We start from the raw sequence: 23,726 nt of genomic DNA, 5'->3' as shown, positions 1-23,726 counted from the left end.
GTTTTAATATTCAACAGTTATGACGAAGAAATTGTCTTATCTTGAATTCCTAGAAATTCTTGAAGTCCTTTAGAGTGGCAGTCCCTTCCCCTGTAACGGATTTGCTTTGGTTTTAAAATAGGCTTACAAAGGTCTTAAAAAATTTAGTGAGAAACGAGTGACTCATTTAATCAGATTACTACTATGCAAGACTCGTAAGGGTCTTAAAACGGCTTTAAATGTAGTAAAGTGGGCATAGACATCGTAAATTGATTGCTACATAATTAAGAAAGTGCTACAACCAAAACTATTTGTTTAGATGTCAAAGTCGTACAAAATGCTAAGTCATGTTTCTTGAGTTGAGCAAAGGTTGACAAACTTGCCAGCTGGTCATAGTTGTGAATTGACACCAGAGAAAACGTCTCGCTTTAAACGTCATACAGGGCGAATAGTCTCAGTAATTCGTTTACAAAGCACCTCGGTCTGTTGGTTTGGTTTTGAATATTCGATCAATTCCTTCAGTGTAAAAAATATTGCAGATACATGGCAAGGAGGACAGTATTTGAAATTCAATACTTTATGATTCGGATTAATTTTCGTGTGGATGGCGTGTGACCTTTACTCCAAGGTATGAGATATGAGAAGAATTTGTCATTTTAAGTCCAACACAGCAAATAAAACAAAATAGGAATCATCACTAAAAGACACGTTTAATTAATAAAAAGGTTTTGATTTTTACATTAAAGTGTCCAGGTTAGTCATATATTTTTGCATACTCCAGGATGGATTAAAGAATTTATTGCACCAATTAGACACAGTTTTAATTAATAGCAATCTTGTAATGTCTTGTCTCTTTATACATTATTTATGAGTAACAGTTTTAATTTTTAAACCATGTTGAAACTTGTATCTTATTAATTATATGTGTAATGATATGATACAAGTTTTAATTACTGGTTTACAAGTAAGTTACGTTACGTTTTTCACAAAACTTTTTTGCACGAACTAACCAATCACAATTATCAAGGAACATAGATTATTATCCCATTATAGACTGGAACCAGGCCGAGAGCATTATCAAGGAACACAGATTATTATCCCGTTATAGACTGGAACCAGGCCGAGAGCATTATCAAGGAACACAGATTATTATCCCATTATAGACTGGAACCATGCCGACAGCATTATCAAGGAGCACAGATTATTATCCCATTATAGACTGGAACCAGGCAGAGAGCTGACACAGCCAATCACAGGATGATGAGGGTGTGGTTGTGGATGCCGTAGTCGTCATAGTTTCCATCTTAGTTGTGGTTGCCCTTACTGTTGTTGTTTCTGGTGAAGGAAGGTACTTTGGATCAACATCTGTACAAGATCCCTTGTAGCACCACTGATTTGAAAAGGAAAGGTACATTATAAAATATATATTCCTCTCTCTCTCTCTCTCTGATTGACTATCTACTAACATAGCCTTGTGTCAACTGTATAAAACAGCAGGGCTGACTTTTATGATTATAAAAATACTAATTATAGATATTATGAAAAATATTAAGTTTCTAGGTATGGGATCCGTTACCGAACTGGTTGTTTTGCCGAGCAGTTAATAATGATGATGATGGAAGCAAGCTGCTTTAAAATAGTTATTTTAACGTTCATATAGAATTAAGACGAGTAACACTCTGCTAATCATATGACTGCACAGGTGTTTCATTTCTCGATATTATTCCTGTGAAACATGCCTATGTTCCCAAAATTTATCATGCAATATTTTTCATGTATTGTATTTCCAATAATTTATACTATACATTTTAATTTGTACAAGAAATATGTATGTACACAGATGATAGCCAGACCCCTCAAAAAACTTTTTATAACGGAAAAAACTTGATCACTTAACCCTACCCCTACACCATTGACACCATTGCCCCGAGTGGCCGAGTGGTCTAAAGCGCTCTCCATTACGGATCACGTCCATCTCACCTCAGTCTGCGTGGGTTCGAGTCTCGTATTCAGCCTTTGTGGGTATGTGAGAAAGCTTGCCAGTAGCTTCTCGTGGGTCGGTGGTTCTTTCCGGGGTTTTTCCACCATTAATACTGGCCGCCATGTATAGCCTATCGTGTGCTGAAAAATTGCGTTAAACCCCACAACAACAACAACACCATTGACATATCAATGTAATTATTGCAATGAAATTTAAGTGAAGAACATTATGGTAATGAGCCCCAAATGAATATTATATGCTTGAATTTAGTATGGCTTTTTTGTTTACTTTCTAATAACGTTATCAGATTTGCTCACAAAAAGCTTTCAAACTATAGATCTGAACCAGTTTACAGTAATCGGTAATAACTTTAACATTCCATCAAATTCTGTCTGAAGATGCATCAATGATAAAACGAATGCTTCATTTATGATGAACCCCAAAAACAGCTGCACATAAGGGTTTTCATGAGATTACACCGTCTAAAAGATTTACTGTACCTGGGAGTTTGCAAGGGGTTACACCAGATTATGTAATATATGCTTACTGTATATCACGGTTTCCAAGTGCTTAAACCAGCTATTTTGTTAATATCTTACTGTATATCATGGTTTCCAAGAGCTTACACATGCTATTCTGTTAATAGCTACTGTAAACCAGTGTATTCAAGAGCTTACACCAGCTATTGTATTAAATGCTTACTGTATATGATGGTTTCCAAGAGCGTACACGTGATATTGTGTTAAATGCTTACTGTATATCATGGCTTCCAAGAGCTTACACAAGCTATTGTGTTAAATGCTTCCTGTATATGATGGTCTCAAGAGCTTACATCTGTTATTGTGTTAAATGCTTACTGTACATCATTGTTTCAAGTGCTTATACCAGCTTATGTGTTAATAGCTTACTGTATATCACGTTTTCACGAGCTTACATCTGCTTTTTTGTTAAATGCTTACTTAATATCATGGTTTCCAAGTCCTTACACCAGGTATTGTCTTAATAGCTTACTGTAAACCAGGATATTCAAGAGCCTACACCAGCTATTGTGTTAAATGCTTACTATGCATTTTGGTTTGCAAGAGCTTACACCAGATGAAGTATTAAATGATTGCTGTACATAACGGTGTTCAATAGCTCACACCAGATAACGTACACTATGCACACTGTACATTAGGGTGTTCAAGAGCTTGCATAATCTAACGTGTTAAATGCATACTGTTCATCAGTTTAAGAACACATCAATTAGCAACAATTATTCTGGTGCATTTGGATCTAGAAATGTGCAATAACACTGTAAAGTATTGAACGAACACCTTAATATTATTACGTTTTATTGGCATCCGACAAGAAATTCCCACTCTAAAGCATTAATCAGAATAGTTAACATCAGAGGAAAACTTTCCAATGCTGACCGACATTACTGATTATCAAACTTGACCGAAATCATGTTAGATAAACCTGCATATTAAAAGACTATACATATTCTCATTTCGGCATTTATCTTAAACATACGTTTGCATAAATGTTTTTTGTTGTAATATACTACGCTTAATTATTATTAAATACTAATATTATTATTGTTGCCTGTGTCAGTGTTACCAAAGAGGAATTGATGTGTTACACGGTTGCTAATTAATAGATATAGCAATCAAACTTAAGTAATGTTACTTATCGGTATTAGTTATTGCGACGCATGTTAATATTTAGTGAAATGTTCATATTAAAACTCTTACTTTCTTGAACATTTTCTTACCTTTCCATACGCACATATACTTCCTGAAAGGACATGTACACTGTAACAAGCACCATCAGGTGCTTTGCAGAACATATCATTCCAGCAGATATCTTCGGTTAAGGGCTGAAAAAGGCGTAAAAATTATATAACACATCAGAAGTATATTGATTAAATATGCATACATTAAAATATTGATTAATCATGCTTACATTAAAATATTGATTAAATATGCATACATTAAAATATTGAAGACATTTTCCTTAGCGAGAGTTTTTCATTTTCACTGCCTCTTCCAAAACCAATTTTAGACTGATGTGACGAGTTCTTCTTTTTGCTGCATACCTATAAAACAACTAACCTACCGACGAACTCCAACCAGAACGTCAAGTTTACCTTGTTTTGTTTATAGTACTGAGGACGACACGTATTGTTGATTGCATTCAGTTACGCAGAGATTTTTTTAAACAAAATTCACTTTAACCATGGTATAAACATTCAGTGTATCCAGATGATTTTTTTAAAGCCAATTTATGAAGCTAACATGTTCTCTTGCATACCGTCCTAATTTACCAACATAAGGACAAGACACAGAACAGTATTTTCTGACAGTACAATTGTTCACACAAACATTAATCAAGGTGGAAGCAAATTTAATGCGACAAAAATCAAATACGTTGAATTGAAGGAATGGCTAAATGAACATTCTGCCAACACAAACAATTAAGTTTGAAAATGACTTTGCTACAGAACGGTACATACAGTAGCGTGGATGACCTGTGGAACGCAGGCATTTTGACGCAAAAGCATACAAAGAGTACAAGAATGGATACAAATATATTTTGACAGTGACATCTGTCTGCTGAAAATACAAAAGGAAATGCTTTCAGATAAGTCTTCAAATAGATAAAGCCTGAAAAGAGATAATCTGATAAGGGGGGGGGGTACAGCAAAACGTTATGGTTATGCAAATCAGTAGCGTCCTTCGCTACAATAACACTTTACAGAATATAAAAGTCAAGGTTATGCAAATCAGTAGTGTCCTTGAATACAGTAACACTTTACAGAATATAAAAGTCATGGTTATGCAATCAGTAGTGTCCTTGAATACAGTAACACTTTATAGAATATAAAAGTCATGGTTATGCAAATCAGTAGTGTCCTTGAATACAGTAACACTTTACAGAATATAAAAGTCATGGTTATGCAAATCAGTAGTGTCCTTGAATACAGTAACACTTTACAGAATATAAAAGTCATGGTTATGCAAATCAGTAGTGTCCTTGAATACAGTAACACTTTACAGAATATAAAAGTCATGGTCATGCAAATCAGATGTGTCCTTGAACACAGTAACACTTTACAGAATATAAAAGTCATGGTTATGCAAATCAGAAGTGTCCTTGAATACAGTAACACTTTACAGAATATAAAAGTCATGGTTATGCAAATCAGTAGTGTCCTTGAATACAGTAACACTTTACAGAATATACAAGTCAAGGTTATGCAAGTCAGTAGTGTCCTTGAACACAGTAACACTTTACAGCATATACAAGTCAAGGTTATGCAAATCAGTAGTGTCCCTGAATACAGTAACACTTTACAGAGTATACAAGTCAAGGTTATGCAAATCAGTAGTGTCCTTGAATACAGTAACACTTTACAGAATATATAAGTCAAGGTTATGCAAATCAGTAGTGTCCTTGAATACAGTAACACTTACAGAATATGTTGCTCATTTAAACACTAACACCAGTACCGAGTTAATAAAGAGAGAAGGCTGTCTCTCAAATGTTGATAAACAAGAGTACTGATTTATTAAAGAAAAGAAGTGTTGGCTTGCAAAGGTTGATAACCAATTTGTGACAATTAAACGAGAAACTGTATAGGACAAAGAAAGAAGACAAAAATGAGGAAAACTTGTGCAGAATATAACGATTATGACGACAAGAATCTACGGAATCTGGTATTGTGATCTCAGATGTTCAAAGTATACGTGGCAATCATGATCTATTGACAAAATATACTTTAGTCACTAAACATAAGACTGACCACAAATAAAAACTTATTTATTTTGATACGCAGCGGCATGAGCTTTTATAGTCTATTTTTTTAAGCATCTAATTAACCTCGTACCCTAACAAATGTTTTATTTACATCCTTGATTGCAACTGCAAATAAAAAATCTAATAATGCCAAAAAACATGTAAAATAATATGCATGATACGATAAGAAACAAGTTTACAAGCACTATTAAACAAATAAAGAATCTAATAATGCCAAAACATGTAAAATAATATGCATGATACGATAAGAAACAAGTTTACAAGCACTATTAAACAAATAAAGAATCTAATAATGCCAAAACATGTAAAATAATATGCATGATACGATAAGAAACAAGTTTACAAGCACTATTAAACAAATAAAGAATCTAATAATGCCAAAACATGTAAAATAATATGCATGATACGATAAGAAACAAGTTTACAAGCACTATTAAACAAATAAAGAATCTAATAATGCCAAAACATGTAAAATAATATGCATGATACGATAAGAAACAAGTTTACAAGCACTATTAAACAAATAAAGAATCTAATAATGCCAAAACATGTAAAATAATATGCATGATACGATAAGAAACAAGTTTACAAGCACTATTAAACAAATAAAGAATCTAATAATGCCAAAACATGTAAAATAATATGCATGATACGATAAGAAACAAGTTTACAAGCACTATTAAACAAATAAAGAATCTAATAATGCCAAAACATGTAAAATAATATGCATGATACGATAAGAAACAAGTTTACAAGCACTATTAAACAAATAAAGAATCTAATAATGCCAAAACATGTAAAATAATATGCATGATACGATAAGAAACAAGTTTACAAGCACTATTAAACAATCATATCGCCAATAAGAAAACATGGAAATGATGCTGCTGCCTTGTTGGCTTGGCCAAATAAAAAATTTCAAAATATTTAAAGCCCTTTATAATTTTGTCAATAATTGATTTGCTACAAGTAGGTAGAGATGACGTAGTAAAGACTGAACACTATGAAATCCAAAATAACGACCAAAAAATGTAAAAGATAATAAATTGGAAAAAAAGTACCGACCTAAAAAGTGTGTGTGTGTGTGTGTGTGTGTGTGTGTGTGTGTGTGTGTGTATGTGTGTGTGTGTAATTTGGATTTTTAACGCAGCTTTAAAAAAATTTCAGTCATGTCGCTACGATGCCTGCAGTGTGACAGTTTTTAGTGATGTCTAGCATTGAGGCATCATGACGCAGATATGTGGCATCACCCAGTCACATTATCCTGACACCAGGCCGACCAGTACTAACACTAAACTCGTAGCAATGAGCACCAAGTTAGACAGCTGCTAGTATCATTTTTAAAAAATAAGTCTTTTGTATGACTTGGCATGGGTTAGAACCCGCGACCTCCCGCTTTCAAAGCGGACTCTCTAATCACTTAGGCTACTAGTCCGATTTTCCTCTGACCCTTGCCACCCTATTTTTTATATTTGGACATTTATGTTGGGGTGTGGGGTCAGAGTCCATTCCCTATCGAAAAGTTGGAATTCGCCGACACCATTTGGTGCCGGCATGGGGTAGCCGCTTACTAGCCGACCCAGCCAACTTGAACGACCTTTCATCGATATATACCTGCATGAGATCGATAGGAATATGATTTATTTTCTCAGAAATTGCGATCATAGCATTCGTTATGTCTTTAATCTGCTGACAGACGATACGAAAATACATCGTTGCTGAAATTTGACCTGGATCTGGCCATTTGCATTCCAAGTCACGTGACTACTCAACTCTCGCAACCTACATGTCAATGACATCAGAGGTCATAGAGTTACGTGCTATCAGCATAAACAATTTCTAGTGCTGACGAAGGAAAACAAATCGAACATTTAAATGAAAGTCACGTAATTTTTAAAGAAAAATGAAGAAGAAACCCATCAACTTCTCAAAATATTTATTGTGAAATGAACGACCGAAAATCAGTAAATGGTGCAGTAATTTGAAGAACATCAGATTCACTACGCAGAGAGCACATGTCAATGTGATAGTCACGTGACGCCAACAAAAGCATCGCTCACACGTGCTCGGTACTTCTTAAAAATGGTTTTCTCCACCCTGTTGTGGTACCGACAGGTTTCTGATCGATGTTCTCAGAATAAATATGTTGAAAATTAAGTGTGCATTATATTTATTTACAAACATTAAGTGACTTCTATATAGTATGTCCAAATGTTATGTACAACAACTCTGGAAATTTGTTTGTCGATATCACGTGACTATATGACATCTGATGTCACTGACATGTTGGTTGCGAGATTTGTATAGTCATGTGACTCGGGATGCAAATGGCCAGATCCAGGTAAAATTTCAACAACGACGTACTTTCGTCTCGTATGTGAGCGGATTAAAAACATGCCGAATGTAATGCTCATGATTTTTGAAAAAATAAATCGTATTCCTGTCGATTTTATGCACGTATATTGCAATGAAAGCTCGTTCAAGTGTGCTGGGTCAGCTAGTAAGCGGCTACCCCATTTCGACACCAAATGGTGGCGAATTCCAACTTTTCGATAGGGAATGGACTCTGACCCTGTACCCCAACATAAATATCCAAATATCAAAAATGGGGTCACAAGGGTCAGAGGAAACTCGGACTATTAGGCCACCGGAGCGGTCCCGACCTGAACAGCCAGATAATACCTAATAAATGTCAGGGCTGCATTAAATGAACGCTTTATCAGAGATAATTTAAACGATATACTTATTGTCAATGAATATGAATTAAATCATGCGTAGATCTGTGAAAGCATCTTGTGATATATCTATTGCATATTTAAGTGATAAAATAAAGAAGACTGTTACATTCCCAAAATATTGCAACAAATTGCACACTGAGATTGAACAATCTAAAAAGAACAAACGTGCTCACCAAGAACCAAGAAGCGGTATATAACGTCAGTGTGGTGCATACATAACGGTAATTACCAAATAGACAAAGTCATGAAACGAATGAGAAAAGATTTAAAGGATTGGGATCAAACATGTGCCTATGCAGTAGATTAAAAGACTTTGGCTTCATTGGCAGCACTGTGACAGCTAAACCTAAAATAACAAAAGCATAGGCGCATTAAAAACTGAACAGGATATTGAAATGAGCATAAATAATATCAAGTTCAAAAATGAGCTTGATGGCACAACTAAACTAATGCCTGGGTGTACATTGGTTTATTATTCTTGAATTTTAGCAAGACATGGCTCTTGACGTACGGTTTGTAGCGAAATAGATAGTTGAATTGTAGCAAGTCACGACTCTTGACTTACGGTTTGTACCGAAATAGATATTTGACTCGTAGCAAGTCACGACTCTTGGATTATGGATGGTACTGAATAGATATTTGAGAAGGAGATACAATTATTTTTGTACCAACTGAACATATAGAGGTTGTTACAAGGTTGTTAAACGTGTAAATCTGAAACCTTCACTTTAGATATTTAATAAAAGTTATGGACAGAACTATGCTACATAAATTAGAATGAATATACATTACATACAGCATTATTGCATTCAAATAAAGAAATCAGGAGTATATACAAATTTATTAACACTGGAGATGTGATTTGTTGTTGGAGAGAAGTACTGATTTTCAGATTGGCTTAGTGTTACACAGTCAACTAGCTTCTTGCTCATTAGAATTCAAGCAAGAATCTAAAGCTGTAATCTACAGAGTAAATTAAACAAGTATGTACTATGTGGAAGAGAACATTGTTTCAGCAACTGAAAAAAACAAAATCATTTCCACTTGCCAAAATATAAAATACGTCATTATGTCTGACATCCTCAAATCCAGTTAGCATTACCCAGTTAATGCAATTCCTCTCAGCTGACATTGCCTTTGCTGTGAAGTGAAATGACTTGTTTGCAATATCCCTTCTGAACAGGCCATTTGCTGTGAAGTGAAATGACTTGTTTGCAATATCCCTTCTGAACAGGCCATTTGCTGTAAAGTGAAATGACTTGTTTGCAATATCCCTTCTGAACAGGCCATTTGCAATATCCCTTCTGAACAGGCCATTTGCTGTGAAGTGAAATTACTTGTTTGCTATATCCCTTCTGAACATTCCATTTGCTGTAAAGTGAAATGACTTGTTTGCAATATCCCTTCTGAACAGGCCATTTGCTGTAAAGTGAAATGACTTGTTTGAAATATCCCTTCTGAACCGGCCATTTGCTGTGAAGTGAAATGGCTTATTTGCAATATCCTTTCTGAACAGGACATTTGCTGAACAGCAAAGCCACCTTCTTCCATTAGTTCCACACGATCGTGGAGATAACATAATTCAGTCCAAGTTTCCCAACTGTCTCTGTTTTCACTGAACACACACACACACACAGACTCACACACACACATTATTAAACTAACGACTGTATTTTGATGATATACATGATCACTTTGAAATTTTAATACAGATTCCAAAAGCATAAAAGAAATGCATGCTGTTTTTATCTGTTGCATTTATTCAACATATTGTTTTCTTAACCAATATAGTCAAATTAATGAATGAGGTACCTCCGAGTGGTTATCCATGTGCAATGTTAACTATTCAATCATATCAAACATACGCTTATTTTGGGATCCAAATTTAGTATATAAAATGTCAAAGAAACATTTAATGACACTATCTATTTGTTTATTATATTAATTGATCTTCATCTGTAATGTAATTTTAGCACTCAACTTTCTTTTCCTCCTTGATGGGTCTCTCGATAAATTTAATCATTGAGCCTGACTTAACTTTTCCAAAACATAATGTCTAATTTTACAAATTATGATTTTTAAGCATTCTTCAATACCACTGTAAATTTTGCATTCATTTAAAATTTTCTTTTTGTGGCAAATCATTTTTAAAGTTTGCTTTATACTAATTCTTCAATCTTTTCTTGTTGTGTACATAGTAAAGGAAGTTTCCAATTTTTTCTGACTTTCATTGAAATAGGTAAATCTGGTATTAAATTCTACATGTCAGATATAATTAAATAACTTTTCAGTATATACTTCTAATTGTTTAGATATGAGAGTAATGGCTGAGATCCTAAAATTCCTGCATTTGATTGACATGTCCAGAAGATCAAAGGTTTTGTCTGGCACATACTGTGAGAAACCGAACATTGGTCATAAGAGTTCTCAAATATCATTATATTAACTTGTCTTTGAATTGTTTATCCATCAAACTGCCAGAGAAGCACCTTAATTAAAAAGAATTCAGAGATCAATACGTTTAATTTGCGTATTGTTTCTTTTTGGACGATCAATAAAGATGCAACCGATTATGCTTGATTCAAAGGTGGCTAGGTGTAATTTACAGTTTCTTTGTTTGACAATTGTTCCATAAGCCACATTTCTCTATACTCTAAGATCAAACGTTTGCTCTCCTTATGTTTGCATACACAGTATCCTGTGTCATGTTTCTACTATGTTGGCCTGATAGTTATTTTTTAGAATCATGTTACATGACTCTTTATGCATAAATCCTACAATGAGACTAGCTCCTTCCAGAAGTCATTCTAACTTCTAAGTTGCTTCTGTTGCATTTGCAGTATATATTTGGTTAAATAATATCAACTTATGTGGCATTTATTTTAACACTGTGTCTTGTGTGTCTCACACATGAACCTCACAAAAGACCAAGCTCCTAGTTAGAATAATTATGAAATTGTGATTGTATCCCGCATTCACATACCACTGATAGGTATAACTTTCTATGTAGAGAATTAACATTTGCCAACTATTCTTCAATCTTGAAACCTCACTGATTTTGCAAATACTCACAAAACAGCGGTATGAATCGAATCCGTAGGCAATCTTACACTGCTCCTGGGTGTCATACAGATAGCCAGGCTGCACGTGATCCATCACTCTTTTGACGTCAGACACATTGTAAGTTCCCCGTAATGTACAATCAAATCCATCGCTTAACAGTCTGAAATGAACAAAAATGTGTCTCACCTGCACATCATACATTCTATTCCAAGCTTCTTGAAGAATATAAACCAATACTTAGTTAAAATCTTCAACAATATATACACATTACTTGCACTGTTTGTATATTTATAGGGGTATATACCGTGCCAATAAAAGCTCTACCATTCCAACAATTATACCCTCCATGTAGGACATTGGTTTGTACTTAAATTTTCCATGATGACTTGCAAGTTTCGTACTCAGTGTGACATACTCTGTCAATTAACTTTGCCAACTGGCAGACACCCATTTTTTCCCCCACCCACCAAGGGAATTTCAAAAACCAGTGAAAGAGAAACACTATAAGGTCTTGACCCGCCTGCACGGTTCTCACTCAAGCTGCCGCCGTCGACATATAATGCAGGCGCAGCCAGTGGACTTTTTTTTATAGCCCATGTATACTTGTTACTTGATAGATATTGCTCTGCTTTTTTGTTTTAGTAATGAATAATACAATCACTTGACCACATTCTTGGGAAAGGCACTTAGCTCTCATTACCCCTATTATATTTCAAAGATTTTACATGTGTTACCTTCCTCACTCATTTCTTAAACATTTTACAGAATTATAACATTATGATAATTATACTTTCATACGGGAGGTTAATCTTCCTAAATTTTGGTACAGTTCAACTCAACTTTATATTTTTCAATTTAACTTATTATTGGCACACAATATACAGGCGATGGGTTCCGTTTACCCACGGACCTGGAGAGAGAGAGAGAGAGAGAGAGAGAGAGTTTGTGCGTGTTGTTTAACTCTTCTTTTTCTTTGCTTCTCTTCATCGATTTAAAAAAAATATAGCGATGAATGCAATTAACAACAAAATGAATAAATTAATTGACATGAAATGATTGCAATACTAATAATGATAATACATAAAATGATCAGTTTTTTTATTTAATCAGAGAGTGTTGCTTTAGTACAATGACACCTGCTAATGTTTTTGTTTTATGTAGGTAATGCAAGACTGTGGAAATATTTACATGTTGTCCTTATGAAAATTCTCCTTCTGGTAATAACTGTTTTAATACTGATATATCATAATAGTTTAAGTATATCTGAAGATTTTTTTCTTTATGGAATACTTCAGTGACTGTGATTACGAACTGATCTCATCAAAAAACATATTTTATTTATTAAAAATATAATATTGAGTGTACTGTATTCTATTGTCAACTGTTTTGGTCTAGGGGTATTTTACTTGCAATTGTGTGCATTTAAAATCAGCCCGCGGGCCGCGGGTTGGAAAGCACTGCCTTATGGTTTACTACGCTATTTAAAAATAAATTGAGTACAAATTATAGGTGGAGCAAACGGTTCGACTTAGAACTCTTAAAGTCACTAGCAGCATACAATAAGAAAATCAACAACTGAAACTTGCATACGATTTGTGTAATATATTGGCAACAGATTCATCCAGAATACTTAAACAATAACACTGTATCATGTTATATCAATATTTAAATGAAATAAATATACACTACACTGCGTTATGTCATATTTTTTTAAAACTTTACCTCTGAAGTGAGTTCTTAAGAGAGAGTTTGGAACAAGTTGAGAAAGTCCATGGATTGGTTGCAATTTGTTCCTTCATGAACCTCTTGCTGCGTGTGGCCGACATGATGTACTGGCTGGAGTCAGCACATTCAGAGAACAAACCATCGTGTATCAAGCCAAGGCTAAAAAGTCAACAAGAAATGTCCATGAAAGACGAATGCCTCGCCACGTTGAAAAAAAAATGTTCATGAAAGACGAATGCCTCGCCACATTGAAAAGGAAATGCTCATGAAAGACGATTACCTTGAAATACATTTGATGATATGGTTTAACACATACCGGTACAGTCTTCTGACCATTATCTTCAAAAATGGTTTTCATTGTAATTCGAATTTATTAGTGTAATGTGTTTCATATACACTTTGTACTTTTATAGATACTGTATTTAAGCCTGCTTTGCAATTTGTTTTTGACTTTGTAATTTTTACATTTTTGTTTATCCTGTGGGCCTAGAGAATAATATATTATATCTGAGTTACATTCATAAAATAATCTATCTATCTATTATTATTATTATTTAGACACATTCACAAACATAGTTGCATGCTTCTACATTAAATAGTTCCTAGGCAAATGAATATGAATGGAAAACTTACTCGAAGTCGCAGGGACGTGCAAACTATTAAAATGGATATATACCGAAATTCTGATTGACTCATTTCCTGAATAAGATATAAACACAATGCATAACAAAGGTGTGACGGAAGTCCACACTATAGGCGTCCTCTGTTTTATTTTTTAGTTATATCAACATTTTTTTTAAATGTCCATTTAAATTAATTAAACAAGTGACAATCACAGAATATATTACTCACAAAACATTCACGATTCCCTAGTAACCAATTTATATACGAATTATCAATTCCAAAAATGCAGACAATAGTGACGATGAACTTTGACCCTAGGACCTTATAGCAAAGGTTATCCCTTGTAAAGTCCACGAGCGATGCAAATTAGAGATATTGTACAGAATCATATTTTTATTTACAGAGTAAATGTCACTCTTCAAATTTGCACTCTTGAAACAACACATACTAATTAGATGAAAATGAGCAACTACATCTCTAATTATCTTATATCTATATAGAAGTGAAATGTTTTATATTAAAAATTACCTTGACATTTCAGATATTGACCCCAAAATAACATTTGAATACTAAAGTAACAGAAATATCAATGAAAGTTAATAAACGGTAATTGTGAACATCTTTCTTTACGTGAAGAACCATGAGATACATTGCCACCAAGCTGTCCGAATGTATTGAAAAAATAATTCAGGTGTTTTAATCGTGAAATTAGGGTAACCGTACCATACTCTTGTAAAGAGAATATAATTTGCTACATTTGTGTAACAGAGACAGGGAGACAGAAAGACATTTTTTGTTACATGTGTCTCAATTAATGTGTGTGTGTGTGTGTGAGAGAGAGAGAGAATACCTGTGTCCTAATTCATGTGAAGCTGAAGAAGACACATCACCCATAATTGAATCTTCAATCACAGACAGAGAAGCAAATGGATAACGGCAAACTACACTGGTGTCCATGTAGACTGAGGAACGAGCAGCCCCTTGAATAATAATAATACTGTTCATTGATAATAACAGCACGGGTCTGTTCATATGAAAACTTGCATTTAATACAAATGCTGTTAAAACACAACTTGTTGAATAATAAATATTAAAGGTTCCAGTGTTTCTAAAATCGATCACTTCTGCTTACATCATGGGACTGCGGACCACATACAAGAACTACACACCTCCAAATCGACAAATCGACGTGTTGAGGAAATGGACAACTTCAGACTCCGTACGTTGATAAGAAACAGAGGCGCTAGCGCAGAAACAAAACCAAAATATCAACGTAATTTACAGGCAGGAAAAATCGAGTAAACGAATTAAACAATTTAGCTTATCGCAGAGGCACCTACGGGAACATTGAATGAAAGCGAAATCAAGACTTCGCATAGGAACCGTGTTCGAACCCACGGGACTTGACTTGCGTCTGCGGCAGGCAAGGTCACCGGGTATAGAAGTCGCGGACCCAGATTGGTAAACTCAGTCTATAACTAATATTTCTCCCCTGCTGTCAGCATAAAAAATTAAAATTGCTTTTCTCTTTGCATGTTTGGTTATGCTTCGGTGTCGAAATGGATTAGAGTCCATACTATTTGTGATCAAAGTAATTCGGACTTTATTAAAGTTGTCGAAATGCATTCGAGTCTATACTATGTGTCATCAACGTAATTCGAACTTTATTAAAGTTGTCGAAATGGATTCGAGTCTATACTATGTGTGATCAAAGTAATTCGAACTTTATTAAAATTGTCGAAATGGATTCGAGTCTATACTATGTGTCATCAAAGTAATTCGAACTTTATTAAAGTTGTCGAAATGCATTCGAGTCTATACTATGTGTCATCAAAGTAATTCGAACTTTATTAAAGTTGTCGAAATGGATTCGAGTCTATACTATGAGTGATCAAAGTAATTCGGACTTTATTAAAGTTGTCGAAATGGATTAGAGTATATACTATGTGTGATCACAGTAATTCGGACTTTATGAAAGTTGTCGAAATGGATTCGAGTCTATACTATGTGTGATCAAAGTAATTAGGATTTAATTAAAGTTGTCGAAATGGATTCAAGTCTATACTATGAGTGATCAAAGTAATTCGGACTTTATTAAAGTTGTCGAAATGGATTTGAGTCTGTACTATGTGTGATCAAAGTATTTCGGACATATTTAAAGTTGTCGAAATGGATTAGAGTTTATACTATGTGTGATCAAAGTAATTAAAGCTAGTAAGTGATCGTTCTTGGATTACTATAGAACTTAAGTGGTATAAAACAGGATCGGGTGTATCCAAATAGGTATCTACTGAGATTTAGGACCGAAATGAGGAAATGCCTAGGAAAAAGAGGCTGTATGGCAACCCTGAAATTGTACTGTCTCTGACTTATTCATCAGAACAATTGTCTGTTGTTGGCATAACGCTTTTTTTCTCCAAGTTTCTTCCTGCATTAGATTCTGGATATAAAATGGCACTGAGGGTATAAATTAGATACAGTAAGAGTGTTAGGGCCAAAAACATAGTTTGGGGGAGGGGATACTTTGCACCCATCCCTACTCTAACAGTCTAGACAAATTATCTTTTAGCTGCTGAAATCACAATTCAGATCTACACTGTATTAATAAACATTTTATCATCAGCTTACCCAGTTAAATCTCAGATTACTAACATAATACGCGTACCTTTTACCCATCATCGATTTCATGCGAAATCAAACTAGGACAAGCATTAACAGCAAATGACTGACAGAAATACAACGGAAATAAAAGTACTTACCAACAAGACCATACCCGAAATGGGTACCATTAAAAACTTCTAAATCACCCCTGAAAAAGATTAATATTGATAACATAAGCATACATATTTCAGACATTATTTCTTAAAATGCCGTTTTTTTTTAGTAATGACATAAATGTGACGCCGTGATTCTATATGAAAAATATTTTTCACAGCACCTCTACAACGATACAGCTCTAGATTTGAATAGATTTTCCAACGGTGACGAAACCAGATTATGTTACCTTGAACTGATGACAAACGCTTCACTTGCAAAATCTGTGATGGGGTCATTTTTACCACAAAGTGTTGTAGGATATACATGGTGAACTTGGTATAACTTATAGCTTTTACAATGCTTTTTTTCCTAACGTACTGCGTTTCTTAAAACTTTCATCTTTTAGAATTAAAAACAAATATATGTGAAAACATTTAAAATGAAAGAAAGAAGACAACACTACAATTTAAACAATTTATGCCTAGACTATTTGCTTTTGCCACAACCAGTACACTAAATACCGTAAAAAGTATAACGTGAAAATGTCGGTAAGTGAACTCATTACATACATACATACATACATATACATATATATATATATATATATATATATATATATATATATATATATATATATATATAACCTTTACGTCACATGTACACCTTTACGTCAATTTAATTATAAAAGACAACTGTTAAAACCTTGCATTTAATTTGTGCGTAAATCCCGTTTTTGTTGCTATGTGTATCATGGAGATCTACATATGTAGTTCTAATAGCCCATACATTTAGTTGCTATGTGTATCATGGAGATCTACATATGTGGTTGTAATAGCCCATACATTTAGTTGCCATGTGTATCATTGAGATCCACATATGTGGTTCTAATAGCCCATACATTTAGTTGCTATGTGTATCCTGGAGATCTACATATGTAGTTCTAATAGCCCATACATTTAGTTGTAATGTGTTTCATGGAGATCTACATATGTAGTTCTAATAGCCCATACATTTAGTTGCTATGTGTATCGTGGAGATCTACATATGTAGTTCTAATAGCCCATACATTTAGTTGCTATGTGTATCCTGGAGATCTACATATGTGGTTCTAATAGCCCATACATTTAGTTGCTATGTGTATCCTGGAGATCTACATATGTAGTTCTAATAGCCCATACATTTAGTTGCTATGTGTATCGTGGAGATCTACATATGTGGTTCTAATAGCCCATACATTTAGTTGCTATGTGTATCATGGAGATCTACATATGTGGTTCTAATAGCCCATATATTTAGTTGTAATATATATCCTGGAGATCTACATATGTGGTTCTAATAGCCCATACATTTAGTTGCCATGTGTATTATGGAGATCTACATATGTGGTTCTAATAGCCCATACATTTAGTTGCTATGTGTATCATGGAGATCTACATACGTGGTTCTAATAGCCCATACATTTAGTTGTTATGTGTATCATGAAGATCTACATATGTGGTTCTAATAGCCCATACATTTAGTTGTTATGTGTATCATGGAGATCTACATATGTGGTTCTAATAGCCCATACATTTAGTTGCCATGTGTATCCTGGAGATATACGTATGTGGTTCTAATAGCCCATACATTTAGTTGCGATGTGTTTCATGGAGATCTACATACGTGGTTCTAATAGCCCATACATTTAGTTGCTATGTGTATCATGGAGATCTACATATGTGGTTCTAATAGCCCAAACATTTAGTTGCTATGTGTATCCTGGAGATCTACATATGTGGTTCTAATAGCCCATACATTTAGTTGCTATGTATATCATGGATATCTACATATGTGGTTCTAATAGCCCATACATTTAGTTGCTATGTATCATTGAAATCTACATATGTGGTTCTAATAGGCCATACATTTAGTTGCTATGTGTATCATTGAAATCTACATATGTGGTTCTAATAGCCCATACATTTAGTTGCTATGTGTATCATGGAGATCTACATACGTGGTTCTAATAGGCCATACATTTACTTGGTTACAAAGTGAAGCTATAACAGCTGCAATAGATTATCATTTTAAACCCAAACGCTTTTTACTGCATATTCCAAGCCCACCCTCCCCTACCACCACCACCCCTGCGTACCAGAGGATAAAAGAGATATATTATTCTTAAAATATTTTCATCTGGTACTAAATTAAATAATTGTGGCTGAAACTAATAATTTTGAAGCAAAATGTGTGAAAGAGACGCCCGTCAATGTTTGAAATAGAAAGGGCAGCATGAGGTGTTCATAATGTGCAAGCAGTGTGGTGATGGTCTTTGTGTAAAACATAACGCCAACTGCAACTTCAGAACTAGTCGAACATCATGACTAAATAAACGTATATAAATAATCCTGTGTACATACAACTTTATATAAACTTATAACACTCAAATTTTAGTGTTGGAAATAATGTGTTCTCTGTTTAATTCGTGAATTTTCTTGTCAGTCTTGTGGAAGTCATTGGAATAAAAGAATGAAACTAAAAAAAGGTAGTTACAGCTTGTAGTATATTGAATCAGTCATCTATAAGAAACATTATAAACAAATATAGTCATATCCCAGATCATCAGCTGCAAGTTCAACATCTGGCTGCAGCAGCATCATGCTCTGCTAGCCAGTGTCCAGATCAGGTGCAGTGATGACCTCAACAGCTAGTCAAAGCAACGGGTCACTAAAGCAGCACTGGAATTAAAGAACTTTTTGAGAAGAAGTCAGAATGTGGAGGGACAAAAACCTAAAGTACTGCAGGTGAAGAACCATAATATTAGCTCATACAGCCTCTGTCAAGGTGAAACAGAAATGCAGAGATTGATATCCGACAGAAACAAAAATTACAAGTTTTGTCGTGTCTCTGTTTTTGAAACTGTCTAACCCTAAATCAAAGTGATCTCTTCAGATAAAGTGCATTTATCAAAAGAGGCAAATGACATATTGTCTATGGACAAAACGACAAAAAGATGAATAATATATTTTGAGGCACGACGATGATAAATGAGATATCATCTTGATCCTCAACATCGTCATCTTCTTGCAGTTGTTGTGTGGTTTTTTTTTTGTACTGATGCAGCGGTGTAAGTACATGAAAGTCTCCAGCACAACATTGCTTACCGATTCAAAAGCTGTATTTGTCTTATAATAAAATGTAGGTACCATTTCATAAATCACTAGTGTAACGAAGTATGTAGCATGTAGCAAAAAAAAAATATTGGAGTAACAAAGCTTGTAGCTTGTATTCAAGTATAGGTGTAGCACAGCGTGCAGGGTGTCTTTATATGAATTACCTTGTAAAGGCCATCACATGATCATACTCTTTCAAGTCGTGAAGATGCTTCTGAACCCAAGCCTGGAAAGCATCTAGTGACTTCTGGACATCTATCAGGTACGTTCTACCGGTCGAGGAATCCGCTGCGTACGAGTCCCATGAACTGTCTTCATCGTCCTAAAATTATGTTTTCTAATAATTGACCATGGCATTTTGTTTCAGGCCAAAATGTTCTCTTTGTCCCTTGATTATTCAAATTGTTAGCTAAGATTGGCAAACTCAAAAGAATTGGTTGCATACATTCGGGACTAATGCGGTCATCAATAACTTCAAAGAATTTATTAAATCAATCTTGGCATAATGCAAAATTATTGCAATCGTATGAGGGAAATTAATGTCGTGATTCAATTAATACGTTATCGGAATGAATTTTATTTTAGAATTATCATTCTTATAGTTTGTCTGAAGAACCCTGCAGAGCTTGCTTCATCACTGATATAATGTTCAAGTTTCATTATCTCCAGTATCTCATTTCGTGTGTCCTCATACAGGAAATGGAGAGAAAACTTGTATTGTCTGTATATAAAAGACATCTTTTTTCATCGTCTGTTTTTCATCGCTTGTCTTTAAAACTCACGCTTGATGGTGCTGGTGTTTCTGGAATCTTCACAAAATTGTTGTCCGCAAATATTAAAAAAATAAAAACTATTCTGTATGTTAATAATTAGTATAAGTAGGCCAGACTAAACTAGATTTAACTGTCTAGTCATATTCACAGAAAATCAACGAGATCTTGTCATCCGGATTAAAGTATACACAAAGGTCATTTGATTGTTTGATTAGGATTGTGTGTACATATTGAGCAAGACTCATTTTCATGTCATGATAACTAATGAACAGACAAATATTATGCATGGTGCATTATGTGTTGTCATAGAAACTGAACTATATAAGGATTCACCTTAGGGCACAAAGTGTCCAAATAACAATAGTCTGTATGCAAGACTGAACTCAACTTTAAATTTATATTTATAAATAAATGTATTTATTTCTTCAAATCTTATGATAAATATGAGCACGGAAGAAATTGCTGCTGCATTTTGTGATATTCTTAAAACCATACTGATGGTTCATTTTATCTGATTCTCTCTTCTTAAATATATTGTATTATAATAGAAACTGATGACAAATGTAATTACTTCAGGGAACTGCAGCAAACAGTGTCAGGAAAGAACCCGGGTGTAAAAAAAATTTAAGTGGATTTTCTTGATCTAGTTGCATTGTTCACAGTACCCTAGTCCCAAAAAATATACGTGTACAGGAGAGGATAATATCGGAAGTTGCACTTGGATACATGCTAAACTTAGATTCCGAATACAATATCATGCTAAAAGGATGGCCATGCCAGAAATGGCTATAATAATCACACCTGAAATCCACCCTACTAGGCAGCAGCATGGTTCAAGTTTTCATTAAAAGATGTCCGATAATGTTGTTTCCTGATATTATGTTGATTAAATAAACATAAAAATAATTTCTTTTCATACATGTGATGGGTGAATGACTCGCAGCCATGGCTGGGCTCGAACTTGGTGGTCTTAACCTAGAAGGGTGCTTTTCCGGCTGAGATGTCAAGGCCGATATATGATTCCTTAATAGGTCATACCTAGATGGGCGCTTTACCACCTCATATATCAGAGTCGATGCCTGCTTCCTTAATAGGTCATACCCTAGATGCATGCTTTACCATCTCAGATATCCGAGTCGATGCCTGCTTCCTTAATAGGTCATACCTTAGATGCATGCTTTACCATCTCAGATATCAGAGTCAATGCCTGCTTCCTTCATAGGTCATGCCCTAGATGCGTACTTTACCACCTCAGGTATCAGATTCAATAACTTTTTCCTCAATAGGCGATACCCTAGAAAGGCGCTTTACCACCTCAGATATCAGAGTCGATGCCTGCTTCCTTAATAGGTCATACCCTAGATGCATGCTTTACCATCTCAGATATCAGAGTCGATGCCTGCTTCCTTAATAGGTTATACCTTAGATGCATTCTTTACCATCTCAGATATCAGAGTCAATGCCTGCTTCCTTAATAGGTCATACCTTTAGATGCATGCTTTACCATCTCAGATATCAGAGTCGATGCCTGCTTCCTTAATAGGTCATACCTTAGACGCATGCTTTACCACCTCAGATATCAGAGTCGATGCCTGCTTCCTTAATAGGTCATACTTTAGACGCATGCTTTACCATCTCAGATATCAGAGTCGATGCCTGCTTCCTTAATAGGTCATACCTTAGACACATGCTTTACCACCTCAGATATCAGAGTCGATACCTGCTTCCTTAATAGGTCATACCTTAGATGCATGCTTTACCATCTCAGATATCAGAGTCGATGCCTGCTTCCTCAAAAGGTCATTCTCTAGAAACGTATTTTACCACCTCAGATATCAGAGTCGATGCATCCTTCCTTAATAGGTCATACCCTAGCTTTACCATCTCAGGCAACCTGCTTCTTTAATATGACATTGGCAATAGTTTACACCACAAAACAACTTTCAAAACACATGCATTTATAGCACACCCTTTTAAAGGGAGGCATGATTCACTACTGTTTGTTAATTTCAGGATCAAACTTACTGTTTTATATTATTTATGGTTGTTCAAAATCTAATAATATATTTCAAAATTAATTATTTGTTTTAAAAATTATTATTATTATTATTATTATTATTATTATTGCACACTTGTTACGGCTGACGTGGAAGAAGACGAAATTAAAGATAAACATTAAAAATAAAATTTTTGACACTTCTTCCAGAATATCTTTTATTTACTTAAATCACATTTCTTATATTCGGTTACCCGGGGAAAGAAGATTTCTTTCAACAGGAACACTTAAATATAGGTCAGATAAAGGGTCAAATAGGTCCAATGAGGTTTCTAGGAATAACCCTTGTACTGCAAATAGTAGATGAGAGCCATATTCCTAGCTATTAAAATGCCCCCCCCCCCCACTTACTGTCCAGTAATATAAACTGTTAAAATGCCCCCTTCATACTTACAGTCCAGTAATATAAACTATTAAAATGCCCCCTTCATACTACTGTCCAGTATTATAAACTATTAAAATGCCCCCTTCATGCTTACTGTCCAGTAATATAAACTATTAAAATGCCCCCTTCAATCTTACAGTCCAGTAATATAAACTATTAAAATGCCCCCTTCATACTTACAGTCCAGTAATATAAACTATTAAAATGCCCCCCTTCATAATTACTGTCCAGTAATATAAACTATTAAAATGTCCCCTTCATAATTACTGTCCAGTAATATAAACTATTAAAACGCCCCTTTCATACTTACAGTCAAGTAATTTAAACAGTACTTTTCAATACACTTGCACAGTGTTTAGTTGTGGCCCTGGAAGGAAGTAACGTTCACTCCCAAAAAAGGGGACAAGAGGGATCAGCCCACTAGTGTTTTATTTAAATATGCTTACAATTAAAAAAATTATTTGTAATTATCTTCAAGAGAATCAAAAAGGAAGAATAGAATCCAATCGTCTGAGTACGAATTCGATCATTTTCACTACAGTAGATTCGTCGTTCAGACGATTTCCAATCTTTCAATAGTTGGGACCCTGTTCAAGTTCTCAAATGCCATTAGGAAGATACTGCATTAGTTTCCCCCCGTCCCATTTTCAAATATTAAGAAAAGAGGCAAGTTTATTCTATCTGGATGTGAC

At 34.6% G+C, this 23,726-nt stretch overlaps 1 protein-coding gene across 1 annotated transcript in view; it reads right to left on the bottom strand.

Moving 5' to 3' along the window:
- Window positions 1–670: 670 nt before the first annotated feature.
- The window catches only part of LOC149784371 (A disintegrin and metalloproteinase with thrombospondin motifs 12-like), a 73,133-nt gene continuing 50,077 nt past the window's right edge, over window positions 671–23,726 (bottom strand). The window contains exons 8-14 of the mRNA XM_089933259.1: window positions 19,985–20,142; window positions 16,671–16,720; window positions 14,762–14,891; window positions 13,285–13,446; window positions 11,572–11,722; window positions 3,717–3,821; window positions 671–1,369 (exon numbers count right to left, since the gene is read on the bottom strand). Of these exons, the coding sequence (XP_089789385.1) occupies window positions 1,184–1,369; window positions 3,717–3,821; window positions 11,572–11,722; window positions 13,285–13,446; window positions 14,762–14,891; window positions 16,671–16,720; window positions 19,985–20,142 (942 nt within the window). The 3' untranslated portion in view covers window positions 671–1,183. The remainder of the gene's footprint in view (window positions 1,370–3,716; window positions 3,822–11,571; window positions 11,723–13,284; window positions 13,447–14,761; window positions 14,892–16,670; window positions 16,721–19,984; window positions 20,143–23,726) is intronic.

The sequence above is a fragment of the Sinohyriopsis cumingii genome, chromosome 14, assembly GCF_028554795.1.
Source record: "Sinohyriopsis cumingii isolate HCF-2022 chromosome 14, ASM2855479v2, whole genome shotgun sequence".
In the NCBI taxonomy this organism is placed as follows: Eukaryota; Metazoa; Mollusca; class Bivalvia; order Unionida; family Unionidae; genus Sinohyriopsis; species Sinohyriopsis cumingii.
Note: the sequence above shows the minus strand (reverse complement) of the source record. Positions and strands in the feature narration are given on the sequence as shown.